Raw genomic sequence first — 19,314 nt, 5'->3', positions numbered from 1 at the left:
GGAAGGCTGGGAGTTCCCCACATTGCACACAAAGGCCTTTGGCCCAAGACCTCATGTCTTGAGCTATAGCCCAGAAAGAGGGGCAGCTGTCAGGAGGCCTGGGTCCCTCACTTCTAGATAACTTGGAGTAAATCTCTTCGTCTTTCTGACCAGAAAGGTTAGACAGATGACCTTGGTGCCTTGACATCCCCCTAGATCAGAGTACTGACATGACAGACCTTGCTTACTGCCTCACTGGCCCCCTCAGGCCTGAGATTCTAGACATGAGCAGACACAAGATGAGGCCCCAGTGGCCCTGGAACCCTGTTGATCTGCTTTCTATGAAGGCCCTTTGCAGAGTCGGGTGGAGGTTTCCTTGCCGATGATACTCAGCCCTCTTCCACCTCAGACTGAGGCCTCTCAGAGAGAGAAGAGATACATCTTAGGGTAAATGTAAAGGGTGGTTGTTGAAGGAACTGAGCAGTGGGCAGGGTCCATGGGAGAGGGAAGAGAGGGCAAGTCCCAAGGAAGGGGATGTCCTCAACATCTGAGGAGTGACGTGAGGGGTGGCTACCCCCCTCTAGCACTAAAGCGGGACAGACCAGCTCCCAGGATGTCAGAGAGAGAAGCAAGTGGGGGATGAGTGGACAGGGGACCACATAGCTCTTGAGTACCTACTGTGTGCCGAGTGCTTTGCATGTGTCATCTGTTGGTCTGCACTAAACCTGAGGAGTCAATAATGTTACTTCCATTTTACAGATGTGGAGACTGAGGCTTCAGAGAAGTGAAGTCACCAGCCTAAGGTAATATAGAAAGAAAGTGACAGTGTCAGGCTTTGAACCCAGTTCTGTCTGACTCAGGAGCCCAGGCCCCTCCCTAGGAGCCTCTCAATAAGGTAAGTGGAGGTAGCCCCTCCCCACCTCCCTGAGAGAACCAGGCCCCACCCTCCCTCTTTGGTCCCAAATGGTTTGGAAAATCCTGATGGGAGCAGATGGTGGGGACAGATGGAGAGAAAAGAATCTCGAGGCTGAATTACACAAACAAACATTGATAAAGTGATTAAAACCTCAAGCCACCCCTTTCCAAAGGGCCCTGCCTACCCTAACCTGGAGCACAGAAATGGGAGCCTGGGGGTCTCCTGATGCCTAGCATCTTAGCCCGAACAATCCCAGCTTCTGCCCGCCCCCCTCACCGCCGGGGACCACCCCCGGACCAGAGCCCAAGGTGGCAGAGCTGCCAGGAGCACAGCCTAGGCCTGGCTGTTCCCAAAGAAGCTGGGCCAGGAGGAACAGAACAGCGATGGGGGCTGGGAAAGTCCTGGGAGCTGGAACTGCAGACCTGAAGTCAATGGTTGAGAGGGGGTTTGTGGTGGGGATGGGTCCCTTACTCTATAGATGATGCTCAGAGAGCTGCCATGCCTGTCCAGGTCACACAGTAGCCTTGCAGCTCTCATCAAGGGGTGCGAACCCTGACCCACCAGCCACCCCACAGTGGAGAGGGGCAAGGCCCTGGAAGCTTCTATTGCTTCCTTCCACTGTAAAATGGAAAGGATAATAATAGTGTCCCACCCCAACAAGGGTCATTGTGAAGATTAAGTGAGAGAAAACCTGTAAAGTGTGGGAAATGGGCCTGTACACAGTCTCTGCCCAATAAATGTGGGTTCCAAGCAGCTAATAGCGAATCCCTTGTGCTGGAGGATCGGGAAGGCTAACGCTGGTTAGAGATGGTCCCTCTACAAAGCAGAAACTTGGACTTGAAGATGCTGTTTGCAGAGCCCTAGTGGCTGCCGGGCTCTGCGGCAGAGGGATGGCTACAATGTCCCCAAGAAGAGCACTGATCCCCAAGAAGGTAGCTGATCTCTCTGCCAAGCCCAGAACCTGGGATCCCACAGGAGAAAGAAAGGGGCTGAATCTTTGCTGGTCCCTCGATATGAAAGTACAGACTTCATAGGGTTATGGACCCAAGTTAAGATCCTGGGGTGACCCCTTCCCAGTTTGGGAATGTTAGCCAAAACAGCCCCTCCAATCCTGCGACTCCTTTTCGGTAAACCCCACATTTCCAGCTGCTCCCTGGGCTTGCTCCCAGAAGCCCCCAAACACCTTGGACTCAAGCCGGACAATATCCAACTCACCACCTTCCACCCCAGGCTGTCCTGCCCTCCATCCACCAAACAAGCCTGGGGCTCCACTCCGTTAGGGACCCCTCAATCCTCCTTACCCCACACCTACTTCCTTTCCAAGTCAGCCCTTTCTACCAGAGTATGTCTCTCAGGCCTGCCCTCTCCTCTCCCTGCCATCTCCCCTGCCCTACTGATGACTCTGTATTAGAGATCTGACCCTCTCACAGCTCTCCCTGCCTTCAGTTTCTTTAAATCCAGTCCCCTTCCTTCATGCTTAATAACCTTCCATGGCTCCCCACTGCCTACCAGAATAAGCGAACAGCCGAGGCTCCCCATGTCCCAACCCTCACTTCCTACCTCAGCTCTTACACTTCACCTTCCTTTAAACTCCCCACCAGTCCAGCCCTTCCCCTACGAGATGGCCAGGATCTCCCCTATACTGAAAGAAGGGATCTGGAGTCAAGGCTGGGGAACGGGGGCTCCCTGACCCCCATACCCCTGCATGTGAGTTTTAAGCTGGAGGGGATCACATCCTAGCCAACCCTTGCCTGCACAATAGTCCCTCTTCCCTCTGCTGGTGAAAGCAACTCTTAGCTGGAAGGACCTCGGGCTCCTTCCAGAGAAGGACAGTGACTTGCCTGAGGTCACCCAGCTAGGCACACCCTCTTGCCCCCTCCCCAAATCAGAAGTGTCCCCTTCACAGCTCTTCTGACAGATAAGCATTTGGATCTTTCTTTCACATTTCCATTGCTGAGGAGTTTGCTCCTGCTGCTTCTCCTGGTCTGTCTCTGACTGTTTGAAAATTGTTTCTGGGTTCACAGCAAATGGAACAGTCACTCGTGGAAGTGGAATGCGGGCAGGAGCCTGAGTGCTCACTTGTGACTTTATACACAATTCGATGTGGATGGATACAGCCTGCATGCAGGGCATTTGAGACTTGAGTCAAAATCTAAAGAGACCAGACTTTACAAAAGTTCTTCCTACACTGGGATCTGCCTCCCAGAAGCCCTCTGGCAGCCTGGTTCTGCCTGGGGGTGTGCCCAGGCTGAAAGCAGCACCCAGTGCCCATGTCCTCAGGGTGAGTCTTCTCCCAGCCCAGAAAAGGGATTGGAGTCCCCCGTCACCTCTGTGTGGCTCTGTGAGGGACTGACGAGTGCGGGGCTGGGTCCAGGCGAAGGGGAGACCCCAGAGCTGACCCCCCACTGACGACCATGTCCTCCTGTAGCTGCAGGTCCTTCCGTGAAATGCCTCCTTCCGGGGGCAGCTGCGAGGAGCCCTGTAAGACACCATGGAGGGTACTGCGCATGGAGACTGCTCTGTGACACTTCAGAGCTCGGGGAGACACTCATACACCCCTGAAGGCAGGTGCCCTCAGAGGGAGGAAAGGTAATACCCCAGCTCGAGGTTTCTGCTGACACCTGCTATTATCCCCATTTTACAGAGGGGATGCAGGCACAGAGAGACCAAGTTCCCTGCCTGAGACGTGTGGGGTTACAGCCACATCCAAGATGGGACCCAGCTCTGTTTCCCGAAATCTTTCCAGTGGGCTAGGATGACTTGGAGAAATGAGGGCTTCCCAGAGGATTCAAAGGGACCCAGAGTCCCAGACCCAAGCCAGGGGCCAAGCTTGCCGTATCCCAGGGGCCTCGTGCTCCTGATCTGTCTCCCTTCTGGGAAGACTGGGTCAGCTTCTCATTTCTGGCACCTTAGGTTCTCCTCAAGGCTGGGGAGGATTGCCTCTTTGTTTCCATAGTAACAGAGAATCGAGGAGCCTCCTGAATCAGTGCAGGAATACTGCATGGGTACCTCCAAGTACACGCATGCCCGGGGAATCCCTGGATGGACAGCCGTGGGTACACGCATGCATATACATGCACATCACACACACCTTTGCACACGTGTGTGCACCCATGCCCCCCGAACCCACATGCACATCCTTGCACATGCAGGCACGTGGAGGCACATGCACAACGTGCCCGCTAACCAAGAAGTAGGTCAAGACATCATCCTGCCTGACAGGAGCCTCTCCCACAGCCACCCTGTGCCCAGGTGCAGGAAAGGTCTTGGGGAAATGAGGGACTTCCGCTTTATATAACAGTACCCACTGCTACATTTATACCTAGATACTTACTATGTGTCTGGTACTTACTGTGTTTCCCTTTTCACATATAACTTCTGCTGTACTCCCCACAACACCTCAGATAGGAGCCCAGGGAGGAAACAGGCCCAGAGAGATAGAGTGATTTATCTGAGGTCACACAGTAGGCACAGGCCAAGGCAGGATTTGAGCTCAGGACTGTTAGGTTCCTGGCCTCCCCACCAGAGCCCTTGGCACCAGACCCAGGAGCACTCACCTGGGACCCACAAACACAGAGGGGGAGGCTTGGCAGCAGGTGGGCCCATAGCTGAGGCTTCCCAGCTAGAATACTGGGGTTCCTGGTTCTGCGTCTCTGGGTCATCAGATTCCCTCTCTGGCCTCCTGCCATTCCTGAGACTGAGGAGTGAAGGGGGCTTTCCTTCCACCTATGTCTTCCCAGTTAGCAGGAAAAGAACTTTGGACAGCAAGAACAAGACCGCTGGGAATCTCTTACTGCTGGAGCCACCCAGGTTCACTTGTGAGCGCCTGCCCTTCCTGCAAAAGCACGAATCCAGCTGCCAGGGTCCTGGTTCCCCAACCCCTCGGGCCTCTCAGGCAGACCCTGGGGAAACAAAGGGGCCTGAAGCCAGAAGCTAGGCCAGCGGTGTCACCCTGAGCAGGGAGTGGGGCAGGGGGGTGTCTTCCAGGGGCAGCATTCAGCAAGAGGATGATCTGACAGTGAAAACATGCTGCTGGAGAGGTAGTGAACTCACTGTCACTGGAGGCATCCCAGGTCGGTAGGCGCTGGATGCTTCCTGGTTAGAACATTCAAAATAAACAGTGACTGAGTCCTACATCATTATCATCATCACTGTCGTTGTCATAGCTACCAATGATTAAATACCCTTTGTGTCAGGCACTTTAAGATACGAGACAACTGCCACGACTGGTAATATAATAAAAATAGCAGCTCCAATGTATTCTGTCCATATGTGGTTAGATCTTCACAGAACCTTGCTCTTCAAAGCCTGGATTCCTCACAGAACCTTGTGAGTAAACACTTTTGTTAGGCCCATTTACAGATGAGGAAACTGAGGCTCTGAGAAGTTCAGTGACTTGTGCACAGTGCAGCACCAGCAAGTTCAGGTTCTGCCTGGCCGCTGAGTCTGTGGTCTGCCACCTGGGAACTGGACTCATGGGATTGGGGGCAAGGGAGCAAAACAGGAGTCCTTTCCCAGCTATCGCTCTCTGTCCCTGGAGCCTTCCTATTCTGGGCAACGCTGGCCTCACTGTGGCCAAGGTGGGCGCCCTCTGCTGGCCATGCCCTGGCTCTGCAGAGCAATGTGCCTTCAGTCTGAGGCAGACCCTTTTGTATCTGGGATGTGGAAAGTGGGCCAGCCCTTGAGCCTCCCACCTTCACCTCTGTTAGTGGTACCTGAGGTCATCCAGCCACTCAGCAGCTGAGCTAAGGTTTAAACCTAATGGCTGATTTCCTCTTGACCTTCCTGGTGGGGAAGAGATTTTACTCCAGCTGCCTATACTTGTTGCCCCACTCCGCTCCACATCTAAAACGGGACCTCTGGCTCCACGGCTCTTGAGGGATCTCCGGGACTGTGATTTGTAGCTGAGAATCTGTCTCCAAAAGCAAAGCTGGGGTCCAGCGTTTGAGGCAATTTGAGGCATGGAGCTGCCACTGATTGGCTCTGTAATGTTGGGCCAGATTCTCAACTTCTCTAAGTGCTGTCAGATGAGAGTCAATTAGTAGACTCTGAAGAACTGAAAAGATCTGAGATCACCTTTACCTAATTAGAAGGCCTTTACTCGCCCCCCTCCTCCCAATCCTCCTCCCCCTCTTCTCTTTCTTTGTTTCTTCCTCCTCTTTTCCAGCCCCCATCACCACTTCCACCGCTCTGTAGTATGGATGTTATGACTCTCTTCCTTTTCAACAGGAAGCATTTGAGGGGCAGAGAGATAGAGTAACTGGCCAGTGATACCCAGCCAGGTGTTTCTGGCTTAGAATCCAGACTTCAGAGAGCTGACCTCTGCCCTGTTCCCACTTTATCTCCTCTCTCCTCACTCACTGTATCTCATACATCAACTCCTCCTACAAAAAGGGTCCCGAATCCTCCATCGACTTCTCTCCCTGTCCCTTGCCACCGCCCAGGCCAAGACCCATTACTTCTGGCCAGACAACTGTAGCAGCCTCTTTGCCTTCTCACAAGACATCTGGCCCTGTTTTCTGCAGTCTGTTCTGCACGCTGGAGCAGGCACAGTGAGACTTTTATTTTTTGTAAATCAAATCACATCACATCTCTCTTTGAAACTTCCCATGGCCAGTGGAATTAATCTAAATTCCCCTTCACATACCTTTCCCTCCCCTCAGGTCCTGTGCTATTATCCTAACCATCTTCATTTCCTCCTTTTTCCTCACGAAGCCCCATCTCACTGGCTTCTTTAAGTTTTCTAAACATGCCAAGCTTGCTCCTGCCCCAGGGCCTTTGCACTTGACATGCCTGTGGCTGGAACACCCTTCCTGTGATGTGTGTTATGCCTGCCTCCTTTTCTTTCTTCTGGTCTTAGTTCAGATGTCACCTCCTCAGACTACACTACCTAACATTACCCCAGCCATTCTCTACCACATTACTCTATTTTTTTAAATAGCCCCTGTGAGTCTCTGAAGATATTTTATTTAGTTATTATCTTACTTATTTGTTGCCTGTTTCTCCCACTGGAATCTGAGATCCATGGGGGTGGGGACCTTGGTTCACAGCTGTGTCCCCAGGACCTAGCACAGTGCCTGGCACTTAGTAGGTGCTCAGTAAGTATTTGTTGAATGAATAAAACCCTCTCTAGCCCTGACTTCTCTTGTAAGCTTGGTACAGTCTTTCAGATCAGTCCTAGTTTTTCCACTCCCACTGTCACAGCCCAGAGCCTATAGCCAACTCTGCCTCCCCTGTTTCCCCTCCACATAAACACTGCTTTCCCAGGCCTCAGGACCAACAATTCCTTTTTCCCTCTGCCTCTTTCCCCTCATTTGACTAATTCCCACCTGACTGTCAGTATTAATTAAGCTCAGGGATTGCCTCCTCCAAGAAGCCCTCTGTCCTTTCCTTTCAAGTTAATGCTTACTTCTGCCCCCTGTGGATCCTTGGTGTCTCTTGGTCCAGAGGGCAGTGTCCTCTCTGTATTTTAAGAGTGTGTCTCTCCTTTTCTACAGTGGGAGCTCCTCAAGGACTAGGACCAATCTGGTTCATCACTATGTCCTCAGCACTCAGCCCCAGGCTGGCCTGATATAGGCACTCAGGAAACACTGAGCTGGGCTGGTCTCATCACTACTGTGCTGAGGACTTTGGGGATTAGACAGGTCAGAGCAGTGTCTCCCAGCTGTGTGACCCATGCAAGCCACTACCTCTTTTTTAGCCTATTTCCTCACCTGTAAAATGGATATAACAATCCTGACTCTGAGGGTTGTGAGGATTCAAAAGGAACTCCTCTTATATGTACAATGTGCGGGCATGTGGACAAGGTTGGGGGAGTGTTGGGTCCCTTCCCAGGTGTGGTCGGGGCCCTAGGCTTAGCAACTGCCTCTGTGAGCAGCAAGTTCCCTCAAGCCCTCCAGAGAAGGAAAATGTATGTCTTCCAGCGAGCCTTGGCCCTGGACCCCTGCCCTGAGAAGTCCTCAGAGGTGAAGGGAGGAGGCTGAATCAAGCCCTGAACTTGGAGCCACATAACCAAATTTGAGACATGACTCCATAATTCACTGGCTGTGTGACCCAGAGCAAGTCCCCAAACCTCTCTGAGTCTCAGCTTCCTGATCTGGAACGGAAGCTAATACTTATGTTCAAAGACTCAAACATACATGGACGAACAACCAAGTTCTTAGTAGGTGCTTGATTATTACATCCCCAAAGCAATCTCCTGCCTGTCTCCTGATTCTTCTTGTGATGTGCGACCTGTGTGTCCAGGGGGCCCCGTAGACAGGGCCATGACCATTTTAGGCAGCAAAGAGGAGCCTTCCCATGGTTACCTGGGATCTGGTTTAGGTACCTGCAGCCGGGGTTAGGTTCTGGGACTCTGGGAAGCTCTAGACACTCAGGATGATCCAAAGGCTCATGACCTCGCCAGGGACCAGTGTGTAAGTGACCAGGCAATCCCCTAGGAGATGTCTGTGGAGTCCTCCAATGGAGATCAGTGCACCTGGGGAGGAAAGAGACCCACCCCCCAACCCCCACGCAATCCTAGTTCATGCATTCATTCACTCATTCTTCCACTGTTGTATTTCCAGAATAGGTGTTCAATAAATATGTGTTGGAAGAACAAAATTATTCCATACATTCAATAAACATTTATGAGTGCCTACTGCTCTTAGCCCTGTGCTAAAAGATGGTGCACATAAAGTAAATGGCCTTGACAGCCCCCTCCCAAGGTCGCCCAGAGTGCCTCTAAATCTTCCCAGCTCTTCCCACTCTCACCCCAGCTTCCCCCCTGGTTGCCAGGCTCCAAGCATCCGGACTTTTTCCAGAATTGAGGAACTGCCCAAGCACCTCATGCGTCATGGGGTCTGGGAAGGTTACACCTCCACAGCCACAACTCTGCAAATCCTCCCCGTCTTTCAGGCCCCCTCCTCCAGCAACTCTTCACCATCTCTCTCAAACCCTCAGACACAGCCATCTCCCCCTCCCAATGCCCTACATCTACTTGGGGTTATACCTGAAGATGACAGCAGGTGGCGCCAAGACTCCCTTCCCCCCGGCGCTGGACTGGCCTCCAGACCCCACCTCCTTTATTCCCCAGCAGGGACAGGAATGGACTCTGTGACCTCTAAATGACTCCTCTCCTTCCTGCTGGCTTCTGCCATGAGGCCTAAGGAGACTCCAATTGCTCCTACAGGCCCCATGTTGTCTTTCCCTGGTGGGTGGGGGTGGGGGTCCCTAGGGGCCAAGCTGCAGCTGGTGGGGCGGGGCGATGCCAGGCAGGGTGGGGCGTAAAGCAGCTGCCAGCAGAGGAAAAGAAAAAGAAGAAAGGAAGAGAGAGAGAGAGAGAGAGAGAGAGAGAGAGAGAGAGAGAGAGAGAGAGAAGAAAAAGGACAGAAAGAGAGAGGTGCTCTGGTTCCCAGGCTCCTATCCTAACCAGGTGGAGGTCCCAACTGAGGCTTACCCCAGGAAAAGGTATGTGGCTGAGGAAACAGATGGGGCTCAGGGAGTGTCAGCCTGCCAAGCAGAGCAGGCCTAGGTGTACTGAGGGGCTGGCCAGTTAAATTTCGCTTCTCAGCAAGAACCTCTGAGCCCCCTTTCATCTCACCCCTTCCAAGGTGACCAAGTAGAACTTTGGTCCAGAAGTCCCTGGGATAAGCACTGAATTTGCACCAAGCTCTTTCCATCTCTGGGCTTCAGTTTCTTGATCTAAAAGGGGGAAGAGGGGAGATCTTGAAGACGGTTCTGTGGGATAACTTTGAAAGGTGTTCCCTTTCCAAAAAGGATTAGTCCTTCCAGGGGCCTCTGGAAGACCAGAAGTCCTTTAAGATCCAAAGGAATGATCCACTAATGGTGGAATTTCAGACAGTGCCAGAGGAGCTCATTTAGAGAGATGCCCCCCACCCCCTCTGCACCCTTCCCCCACCATCAAGGATTCTGGGGCAATGCCTCTCTCTTTAACCTTGTTTCTCTGACTGGGATTCAGGATGGAGTGTCACAGGGTGGAGGTAGGCAGCTTCCCTACTTGTCTGGTGTTCCAGAGGTCCTCTCATCTGAGAGAGGGTGGTGGGTGCAGGATGAAGGCATTTCTCTGGCACTCCAAGATCAGAAAAGAAGTGGATTGGGTAGAATGGTGTGTGGGACCAAGGTAGAGACAGTGGTAGGTATATGGATGTCCCCAAGGTAATAAGGGAGGGGTCATCCAAACCCTTTTATTGACTTTGGCTGCTTGCCAGGACTCCAGAGACCCCTGCACTTTAGTCATTAGCTCATTCACTGATCATAGCGTTCATCCAGGCCAGAAGGGGGGGTGGGGAGACTGGAGCCACTCCTACCTCACCCTGCTCTTGGGAAGAGATTTTTCCAGGTTGTTCTCTAAATGGGGAGGAGTTGGCAGGGGCAAATTCTAGGTTCTCAGGGATCCCAGGGTGGCAGAGTTCACTTTAGGTGGGGAGACAATTGTGTCAAGCACTGGTTTGGGAGTCAGATCAGCCCGTGTTCAAATCCTGGCTGTGCTGTGAGTCCTTGGCAAGTCCAGTAACCCCTCCAAGCTTCAGTGTCCTCCTGTGCAAAATGCCACAGCAGAGCACGACCTCATAGGTGAGAAGCAGGCCACATAATGCAAATAAAGCCCTTCGCACAATATCTGGCACCTAGTAGATGCTCACTATTACTCTCCTTGCGGAGATAAAAATGGTGGCCCCAAGAAGGGGAAGGACTGGCCGAGGGTCACAGAGGTAGGCCCTCCAGTGTGTCAGAGCGCTCACTCTCTTCTCGGCTCCATGGTAAACGCTGAGCACCTATTGTATGCACCCCAGCACCTACCGGGCACTCTACCCCTGCTGTGATTGCTCCCCTCTGCTCCATCCGGTCCCAGCCAGCAAGACCTCGGGTCTGGGATGGAGTGAGGGTTGGGGACCCTCAGGCGGAGGTTGGGGTGGGGCACAAAGGGACACATCTCAGTGCCACTTGTCCTCCCTCTCCTTTGTGAAAGGGCAGAGATGGGGGCCGGGTCTTGGCTGTGTGCAGGGGGGAGAGGGGCTGCGAGGCTGGGGCCGAGCACGATGGGGAGGAGAGAAGCCCCACTGGGCTCTTGCAGCGGCAAGAGGGTGTGAGCTGCCAGGTGGCGAGTCCCGCGGATCCCGAGACCGGTCCAGCGGGGAGTGGGAGCGGGAGGGGGCGGGAGGGGGCGCCCTCGGCCCTCACCCCGCCCTGCTCCTCTCCCCGCAGCGGGGGCACCCCTCCCCCCGGGTGCCCGACGTGGACGCGGCCGCCGCCGCCGCTACCGCCGCCGCCGCCGCGCGGGAGTCGTTGTCCGCGGAGCCGACATGCAGGCGGCGCGGGGCGGCGCGGGGCGGCCGGGCAGGGTGGGCCGGGCGGGCCGCGGGCCGGAGCGCGAGCGCCAGCGGCTGCCGGGCGCCAGAGCCGCGTCCCCCTGCGCCGCCCCGGGCCAGCCGGCCGGAGCAGCCGCCATGCACCCCGGGCCGCCCCGCACCGCGCTTCGCCTGTGGCTGGGCTACGTCTGCCTCGCACTGGTGCAGGCGGGTAAGGGGGCCCCGGCGGGGGCTCAGCGCGGGCCGGGCGGCGGGAGTCCTCAGTTCCCTCCCCTGCTCCCCGGGACCCGTCTCTGCCCCTCTCACTGTTCCCTAACCCCATCCCTAGGCTCTTTCCTGCCTTCTTGACCCCCAGACCCGCCCTCCGGCCCCCAAATTTCTTCCCTGCCACCCCAGCCCTGGGGTCTGGGGTCTTGTGATCCTCAGTCCCATTGCCCCGACCCCCAGCCTTTTCCTCAGGTGCCCTAGCTCCCTTCTCTGTCCTAGGGAGCAGCTGAGGACACCAGTCCTCCCACCTTGGGCCTCCCTCCTTGTCCCCAAAGCCCTGCAGGCCAACTCTGCAAAGTCAGAGCAGGATGGGGTCCCACTGTGTGTGTGAGCATGGGTGAGGGAGACGGGGACTGGTACCAAGGGCACAGGGTGGGTGAGGGTGGCCCCCTGAGCCTGGTGCAGTCAGTGTCTGGGCTGCCCGGTGGGGCCCAGCCTCATCCTCGCCCACCTCCTCTGAGGGCCTGTCTCTGTCCCTTCTGGCTGTTGTTGCCTCCTTCATCTCTCCCTGTGCCCATCTGTCCATGGCTCAGTGCTCTCTCTCTCACCGCTTCCATGTCTGTGTCTGTCTCTGATACCCCAGTTGTCTGTTCTCTGGATCTGTGTCTGCCACCACCTGTCTGTGTCCTGTTTCTCTCTGGCTCCGCATCTGGCTTTGTCTCCTCTTGGGCCTTGGGTCCACTCATCTGTGGGGTGAGGGGTGCTGCTCAGGCCCAGGTCTTCCCCTGGCGGCATACAGAGGCCCCTTTCCTAAAAGGTTCTTCCTTCTCTGACCCCCACAGTCCCCATCACTCCCCCTCCTACTCCCTTCTCAACTGACCCCTTCATCCTCTTCCCACATCCAGAAGGCCCTACCCTGTACTCCCCACTCTCCACTGAGGGCCCTGCTCTGAGTGACTCCATCATCCCCTGCCACCTCCCCACCTGCCTTTTGGAGCTGGCAGAGTGTAGAGAAGAGGCTCAGGGAGGCCCTTCCCCAGGCTTCATTCTGCCTGAGTCACCGCAATACAGAGTTCCTCTCCTGTTCCTCATTCCCTTCCCAGGGCTCGCCCCAGCCTGGCTCTTCTCGACCTCTGGGTCTTTCTTCTTTTCTCAAGGTCACTCACTTGACAGTGCAGTACTGTAGATCGAGCACTGGACTGGGAGTGCTTTTGACTGCTTTTCATCTGACTAACCTTCAGCTCCCGCAACCCTGGCCACCTATGTCTCTCCTTTGCTGGTGGCTCCACCTCTTACCGCCCCTCCTTTAGATCTGGCCCTGGCCAGGCCCATCCATTTTAGCTTGGACCCCTGGTAGGGCCAGTTGTGACCAGCAGGGGCTCCCACCCTGGACACAAGGGGCCTGAGGCCTCAGGCCTGGCCCTGCAACAGCTAAGGAACAGGCCCGTGTGCCAACCCCATGGAGGCCTTGGTTTCTTCCTTTCCACATTGCATGGCCTTCCCCAGACTTCCACTTAGGAGACAGTGGGCCTGGGCCTCGCAGCAGAGGGTGCTCAGGCTCAGGTGCCTCCCCACCCCCAGACAGCCCCTCGGCCCCAGTGAATGTCACTGTCAGGCACCTGAAGGCTAACTCCGCAGTGGTGAGCTGGGATGTCCTGGAGGATGAAGTTGTCATCGGATTTGCCATCTCTCAGCAGGTAACCCTCTGGGAGGCAAGAACACATCGAGATAGTACTGGTGGGTGGGGGAGGAGGAGGGTGCAGAAAGAAACAGGAAAAGGAACGAGGAGCAAGAAAGACAGGCAGAAAGTTGCACATATGGTTTGAAAGGGGGGGCCCCAGAGGGAATCAGTCAGTGAGTCAGGGCTCCAGAGCCTTTGTTTGGAATCCGGCTCCAGTTCTCACTAGATGTATGGCTTTGGGCAACTTCCCTAACCTCTCTGACCTGTCTCATCTTGTAAAATGGAGATATTGGTAACTGCAGAGATGATGGAATGCATCAGGAAGATTCTGTATGCAAAGAGCTTAGCATGGTAGGCAGGTGAGCCCATTATCACCCCCGGAGAGGCAGCAGAGTGGGGTGGTGACTAGGCACTGAAAACGGGGCTGGCTCTTGCCTTGGCAGAAGAAGGACGTGCGGATGCTGCGCTTCATCCAGGAGGTGAACACCACCACCCGCTCGTGCGCCCTCTGGGATCTGGAGGAGGACACGGAGTACATTGTGCACGTACAGGCCATCTCCGTTCAGGGCCAGAGTCCGGCCAGCGAGCCGGTGCTCTTCAAGACTCCGCGCGAGGCGGAGAAGATGGCCGCCAAGAACAAAGGCAGGCCGGGGTCACTGTTTGCAAGGGACGGGGTGGGGTGAGGGCTGGTCAGGGCCAGAGTAGTGGGGGGTGAGGAAAGCCCTGAATCCCCCGTCCTTCCCCCCACATCTCCCCGCCACCCCCCACTGCCTAGTCAAGCAGTACCTGAGAGGAAGTCACTCTCGTGACTCAGGACAATGGGTATATAAATTCTCAATTCTGGATTAAGTCTTATTGCTGCCACCCCAAGTATCCATCAGCATAGTCTCGAACCTCGTTTTGTGAGATGTGTGGGCACCTATAGACACAAGCGCTAATAGCTTGTGGCTGGGGGAGGGAAGGAGGCCGGACCGAGTGCCTTTCTCCCTGCAGATGAGGTGACCATGAAGGAGATGGGGAGGAACCAGCAGCTGCGGACGGGCGAGGTGCTGATCATCGTCGTGGTCCTCTTCATGTGGGCGGGTGAGTCTGGCCCCCAGCCCAGCTGCACTTACCCTCTGGGAAACGGATGACCTAACCAGACCCCTCATCTCCCAGAAAGGAAGGAAAGGGGCTTGGCGAGAGCTAAGAGGTCAGAAGTCTCTAAGTCCTGCCTGGGCCAGCTCTGGGGACCAGATCTCTAACTCAGCCCTCACACACACACACACACACACACACACACACAGGATTATATGAACACGTGCCCTTCCCCTCGCTTGGGCTCCTGGTGGTGACACATCCGTGGCCTCTGTGTCTTCTGGCCACGACACAGCAGCCTCCTCCCTCTTAGGGATTGTGCTTCAGGCCTGGGCAGCTCAGGCTTGGGACACGCTCTTAACACAACTCACCCTCTGGACTGGCTCTGAGATGCCTCCAGAAAGCCTCCCCAACCCATTCACTGGACTGTCCCTCCTGCCTCGGTGACCCACAGCCCACTGTTTGCCCCTCTCTTTAGCCCTTCTTAGATCAGTTAGTTGGGCTTATTGCTCTCTCTTTTCCCACTTGTCTGTGAGCTCCGTGCGGATAAAGATCAAATTTCGTTTTTGTACTCAACTCAACGAGCATTTTCTGAACAGCCACTTCATTCCAGATAGTGCATTCCAGGTAGGGCGACAGCTGCGACTAAGAAGAGCCCCATGCTTGCAAGGAGCTCGGTCTGGGAGAAGCCAGGCCCGGCCTTAACTATAATGCAGTGTGAGGAACACTACAATAGTACCATGTATGGGAGCAGAGGAGAGGGAATTAATTCCGGGGCTAGGAATCAGGAAAAACACAAAGAGGAGCTAACATGGGATTCGAGCTTTGAAGGATGAAAAGAAGTTCACCAGGCAGCCAAAAAAAGGAAAGGTGTTATGGGCACAGTGTGTTCAAGAAATAAACTAACCTCAGTCTGGCTCAGTGCAGCTGCAAAGGTAGAAAGAGAGACGGTAGAAAGTGGAGCGTAAAGGATGGTGAGGCAGGACTGGAGCCTGTTTTGAGGGATTTGAACACCATGCCAAAGCTGTATTAGCATGGTGGTCGAGAGGGCAGGCTCTACGGTAGAAGCATTTGGGGGGAAAATGTCCCAAATGGAAAAATAGGCCCTTGGGGAGGGGCGGGGAGGAAAGCAAGAAAAACAAAGGATTGTACAAAAAACAGGTTCACTTATGGTGTATTATTAGACGTGGCACATATAGTATTTACATAATCGTAACAATATAAACAGAGTGAATTAACCCAAAATTGTGATATAATTCTGTGAGGATGATGGGCAAGGAAACAGGGGCAGTCGTTGGGGGTTACCTACCACGGTGGGAAGTCAGCAGATAATAATATCTAAAACAGAGAGGTCAAGAAATAGCACTTTACATCACATATGGCAGTAGAAATGGGAAAGACACCTACAAGAAGTGGAGGTAGCTGCCTTGATGCTATCTGACTTTCAACAACTCTTATGCTCTGTATTATTAGTTTGATGACAATAAACATTTGGCAGAGTGCAGGCCCTGGGGTACACATCCCAGCTCCAGCCCTGAGCAACCTTGATTAAGTTATTTAAGCTCTGCATCGTGTCCTCACTCCTTAACTGGGGACGCTAATAATAGGGACCCTCGTGGTGCTGTGAGGCCCAACCCAGCAGCAGTGAAGGGGCTGGCTGGTAAGGGGACCGGTGGCCGGTGGCCGCAGGAGCCAGAGGCCAGAGGCAGACTTGCAGTAGTGCAGGTGAGAGACCGTCTGGAGCTCGGTCCCTCACAGGAGCTCATGGGAATGGAGCAAGCAGCAAGGACTCCCACTGCTCTCCTTTGTTCCCCAGGCGTCATCGCCCTCTTCTGCCGCCAATACGACATTATCAAGGACAATGAACCCAATAACAACAAGGAAAAAACCAAGAGTGCATCAGAAACCAGCACACCAGAGCACCAAGGCGGGGGTCTTCTCCGCAGCAAGGTGAGGGCAAGACTTGGGTGTGGGTGGGCGGCCCCCTGGCTCACACACCGGGAGTCCCTGGACCACAGAAGGGGTCAGTTGAGGGCCTGGCATGGCTACAGCTGGGCAGAGCCAAGCTTGGCCACTGCCTGTGTGACCCAGGGGACTCTCCAAATTGATTTTGGATCCTCTGCTTTTGCAGGGTGCCAGGGGCCAGTGGGAGTTAAATAAAAAACAAAACACACAAAGGCAGCGAGTGGGGAGGGCAGAATTCTTGGTTGGTGTGGGACAAGAAGAGAGGGGCCTCTGAGCTCATTTCTGCTGCTGCTGTGCGGTGTGTGTGACTTTGGGCAGCTGCTTCACCTCTGTACCCTCATTTCCTCTTCTGTAAAACAGATATGAAACCTTTTCAGTGCTTGCTCTGAGCAGCTCAGAAGAAAGACAGTAGAGAATGTAAGAGGATCTCACGGTCTTGACGATGATTATCTGACAAACATCTGGCTCTCTCTGCATTTCCTCCTCCCTCCATCTCCTTACACCCTCTGGCTTACTGTCCTCTCTCTTGGCTTCTCTTTCTGGCGCATTTTCCTGAAGCCTCTTATTAACCTCCATCTCCAGAAGCACCTCAACAACGTCAGTGGCTGAGGCTGTGCTCAGAGGCAGATCTGCAGGATGTGAGAACCAACCAGTGGGATGGCTCTGCTGGGGGTGGACTGGGTACCAGGGGCCGTGAGTCCAGGACCTGGTCTTGGCCATCAGCTGAGTGAGGCCGAAGGCTGGGATTGAGAAGGCAGAGACAAGACATCCAGGCAGGGCTACTCCTTCCTCACGGAACAAGAGTCTGGCTTTTAGACTGCAGCCTTGCTGTACCCTTCCTTCTCGTTCCGTTTCCAACCTTGCAAGAAGTCTATTCAATTAGCCCCGGCCGCTTTTCTCCTTTTTCTCCTCCCAGTTTCCAAACATGCCCTTGGTGAACATCATAAAAGCGTGACAGCCTGCCTGCAGGGAGAAGGATTTCATTTTTCTTCTCTGCTGGTCCCCAGGCCCACAGGCACAGGGAGAGAGGACTGCAGTGGAGGGGGAGGTACGGCTAGCTGCACTGTTATCCCTCCCCCATGTCCTAGTCTGGTGAAGGAGGCTGAACTACAAACCCAAATTCTGCAAAAAATAAACAAGCCACAAAACTCAAAGGCCTGGCCCCATTCTGGAAAAGGCAAAGCTGCATGAGACACAGCCTTCTCTCTGCCTCCTCTCGTCTCCTGGACTGGCTTCCTCTCTGAGAAAACGCACAAAGCTCTTGGGAAATGACAAGCACCTAGATTGACTCAAGCTGTCTTTTAGACCAAGAACCATCAGGGAAGCCGTGGGGCTGCCTGCGAGGCAGGGTCATGGCAGCCATCAAGCCTTTTCTGGATCCAGCCATCAAGGACTTGTTTGTGGCATGATGCACAACTTTGTGAGTGAGATGTTATCTGTTTTGTCTCTTTTTGAAAACACAATCGAAGGGCTTCACTCCAGAGGACAAAGGGATTCCGAGCTGTTTGCCTGCATCCTCTGGTCTTCTTTGGCCCTTATTTTGACTGCAAGACCATCAGTCTGGGGTCTTACGTAGGAAAGAGACCTGGAAGGCCCGTTCCTTTAGGAAAAGTCTCTTGGAGTTGTAACAATGCTGACTTGGACAACTGGAAAGGTACGTCCACGTGGGACATGCTGGGGCTGCATAGTCACCCACTCGGGAGCTGAAGCTACTGGAAGGCAGGCCTGAGCCATTCACAGTCACAGCAGTCCTGGCCCCTGGGGTCTCCATATCTTGCCATCTCATCCAGAGTTCTGTGAAAGCTACCCAGGGTCCTCATGTCCTTCCCTAGAGCCTGTGTGGTGTGAGGTGACAGGTCTCTCTCCACTGCCCCTTTCTGGTTAAAAAAAAAAAAAATGGTGCTTGATAAGGGAAGGCAGACCCCTTCCCTAGGACTGACAAGTTACGGCTGCTGAATGCCTGCTCAGGAAGAGATGGACATCTGCATCTTCCAGGGGTGGCCGAGGACAGGAGTATGGGAGGACTGCGCCTAGCACAAGCCTGGCACACAGTAGGCGCTCTGTGAATACCTGTTGAACTGAACAAGAGCAATAGCCCCAAGCCAGAGAGCTGAAAGCCATCACCCAATGACCGCCCCTTCCTTCCGGTCTACAAGAGCTCTCGTGGCGGGTCAGCCACCGCTCTGTTTGCCGAGTATGGAGCACAGGGAGGAGAGACAGGGTACCGGGCAGATGTCAGCAGTACTAAGGGCTTCCTCATGGGAGGGCATGAGGCTCCACTCATTGTCTTGTGACTTCCATCCCTGCTGAATGGGGCTGCAAGGCCACGGCTCCTTAGGGGAGAGGTCCTTACCTCTGATCCAGTTAGAGCAATAACCACTTTTTAAACGGAAAATAAAAAGACAAATGAAAAGGCACATCCTTGTCTTCTGGTAAATGCCCAAATGTTGCCCTCTTTTTCTGGCAGTTGGCAGCCAGTCAGTTCTCTCTCCATTTTGGCCTGCAGTTTCTTAGGGACATGCTTGCCAGCCAAGCTGGAGTTGGAAGGGAAATCTCGAACAGATGGGGATGCACGTGTAGGAGGAGAAAATAGCTGCTCCATCGTCCTATTACTGAGCCCCCCCCACCCACCCACCCACCGCCAAACCAAGCTTGGGCTGCCGAACCACATAGGTATGCAGGCTGGGGCTCAGTTTTGAAAACAAAGGGTTTCCCCTTCCACAGAGGGGTTGGGTGCTTTCCCTGGCCAGAGGAATGCAGTCCTGTTTCTCCCAGGGGTGAGGAGGGAAGTGGAGGAACTACAGAGGCTGCGGCTGTCTTTGCAGCATGCTGTTCTGGGCTGTTAAAGGAACATCATTATGATCCCAACAGCAGACGGAAAGGTGGAGTAATGATGCCATTAGCCAATGAGCAACCCAGTAAATGGGGCACCTCGAACATTTCCATCACAGCCAGCAAGAGTTTGGAGAGAAAATGTCAGGTGAGCGGGGTTTAGGGTAGGCTGTTCTGGAAAGTTCCAAAAGCAGGTGGTCTTAGAGGCCGAGTAGGAAAGTGGAGAATCAATTAGCATATAGAACGCTAAGCCAGACCCCAGAGAGGTACTTCCCAGGTCCTTGGTGTCCGCATAGTGCCAAGTGATGAAGCAGCCCCGTCAGCAGCAGGGACAGACAGGTGTTAGCGGG

General features: G+C 54.2%; 1 protein-coding gene across 2 annotated transcripts; it reads left to right on the top strand.

The window, feature by feature from the left end:
- The first annotated feature begins 9,223 nt into the window (after positions 1–9,223).
- On the top strand, positions 9,224–18,549 carry FNDC5 (fibronectin type III domain containing 5). Of its 2 annotated transcripts, none has more exons than XM_088790963.1 (7): positions 9,224–9,343; positions 11,099–11,413; positions 12,991–13,106; positions 13,534–13,732; positions 14,084–14,173; positions 15,984–16,117; positions 17,049–18,549. In XM_088790963.1, the coding sequence occupies exons 2-7, from the start codon at positions 11,197–11,199 to the stop codon at positions 17,085–17,087; spliced, it is 795 nt and encodes a 264-aa protein (XP_088647089.1). In that variant the 5' UTR covers positions 9,224–9,343; positions 11,099–11,196; the 3' UTR covers positions 17,088–18,549. The 2 variants fall into 2 exon arrangements, with proteins under 2 accessions (XP_088647089.1, XP_088647090.1); XM_088790964.1 differs by having other exon boundaries at positions 16,493–18,549.
- The last annotated feature ends 765 nt before the right edge of the window (positions 18,550–19,314 follow it).

This window comes from Rhinolophus sinicus, chromosome 14 (genome assembly GCF_057876585.1).
Source record: "Rhinolophus sinicus isolate RSI-liver-muscle chromosome 14, RSI-T2T, whole genome shotgun sequence".
Taxonomy (NCBI): Eukaryota; Metazoa; Chordata; class Mammalia; order Chiroptera; family Rhinolophidae; genus Rhinolophus; species Rhinolophus sinicus.
This window is presented reverse-complemented; position numbering and strand designations above follow the sequence as displayed.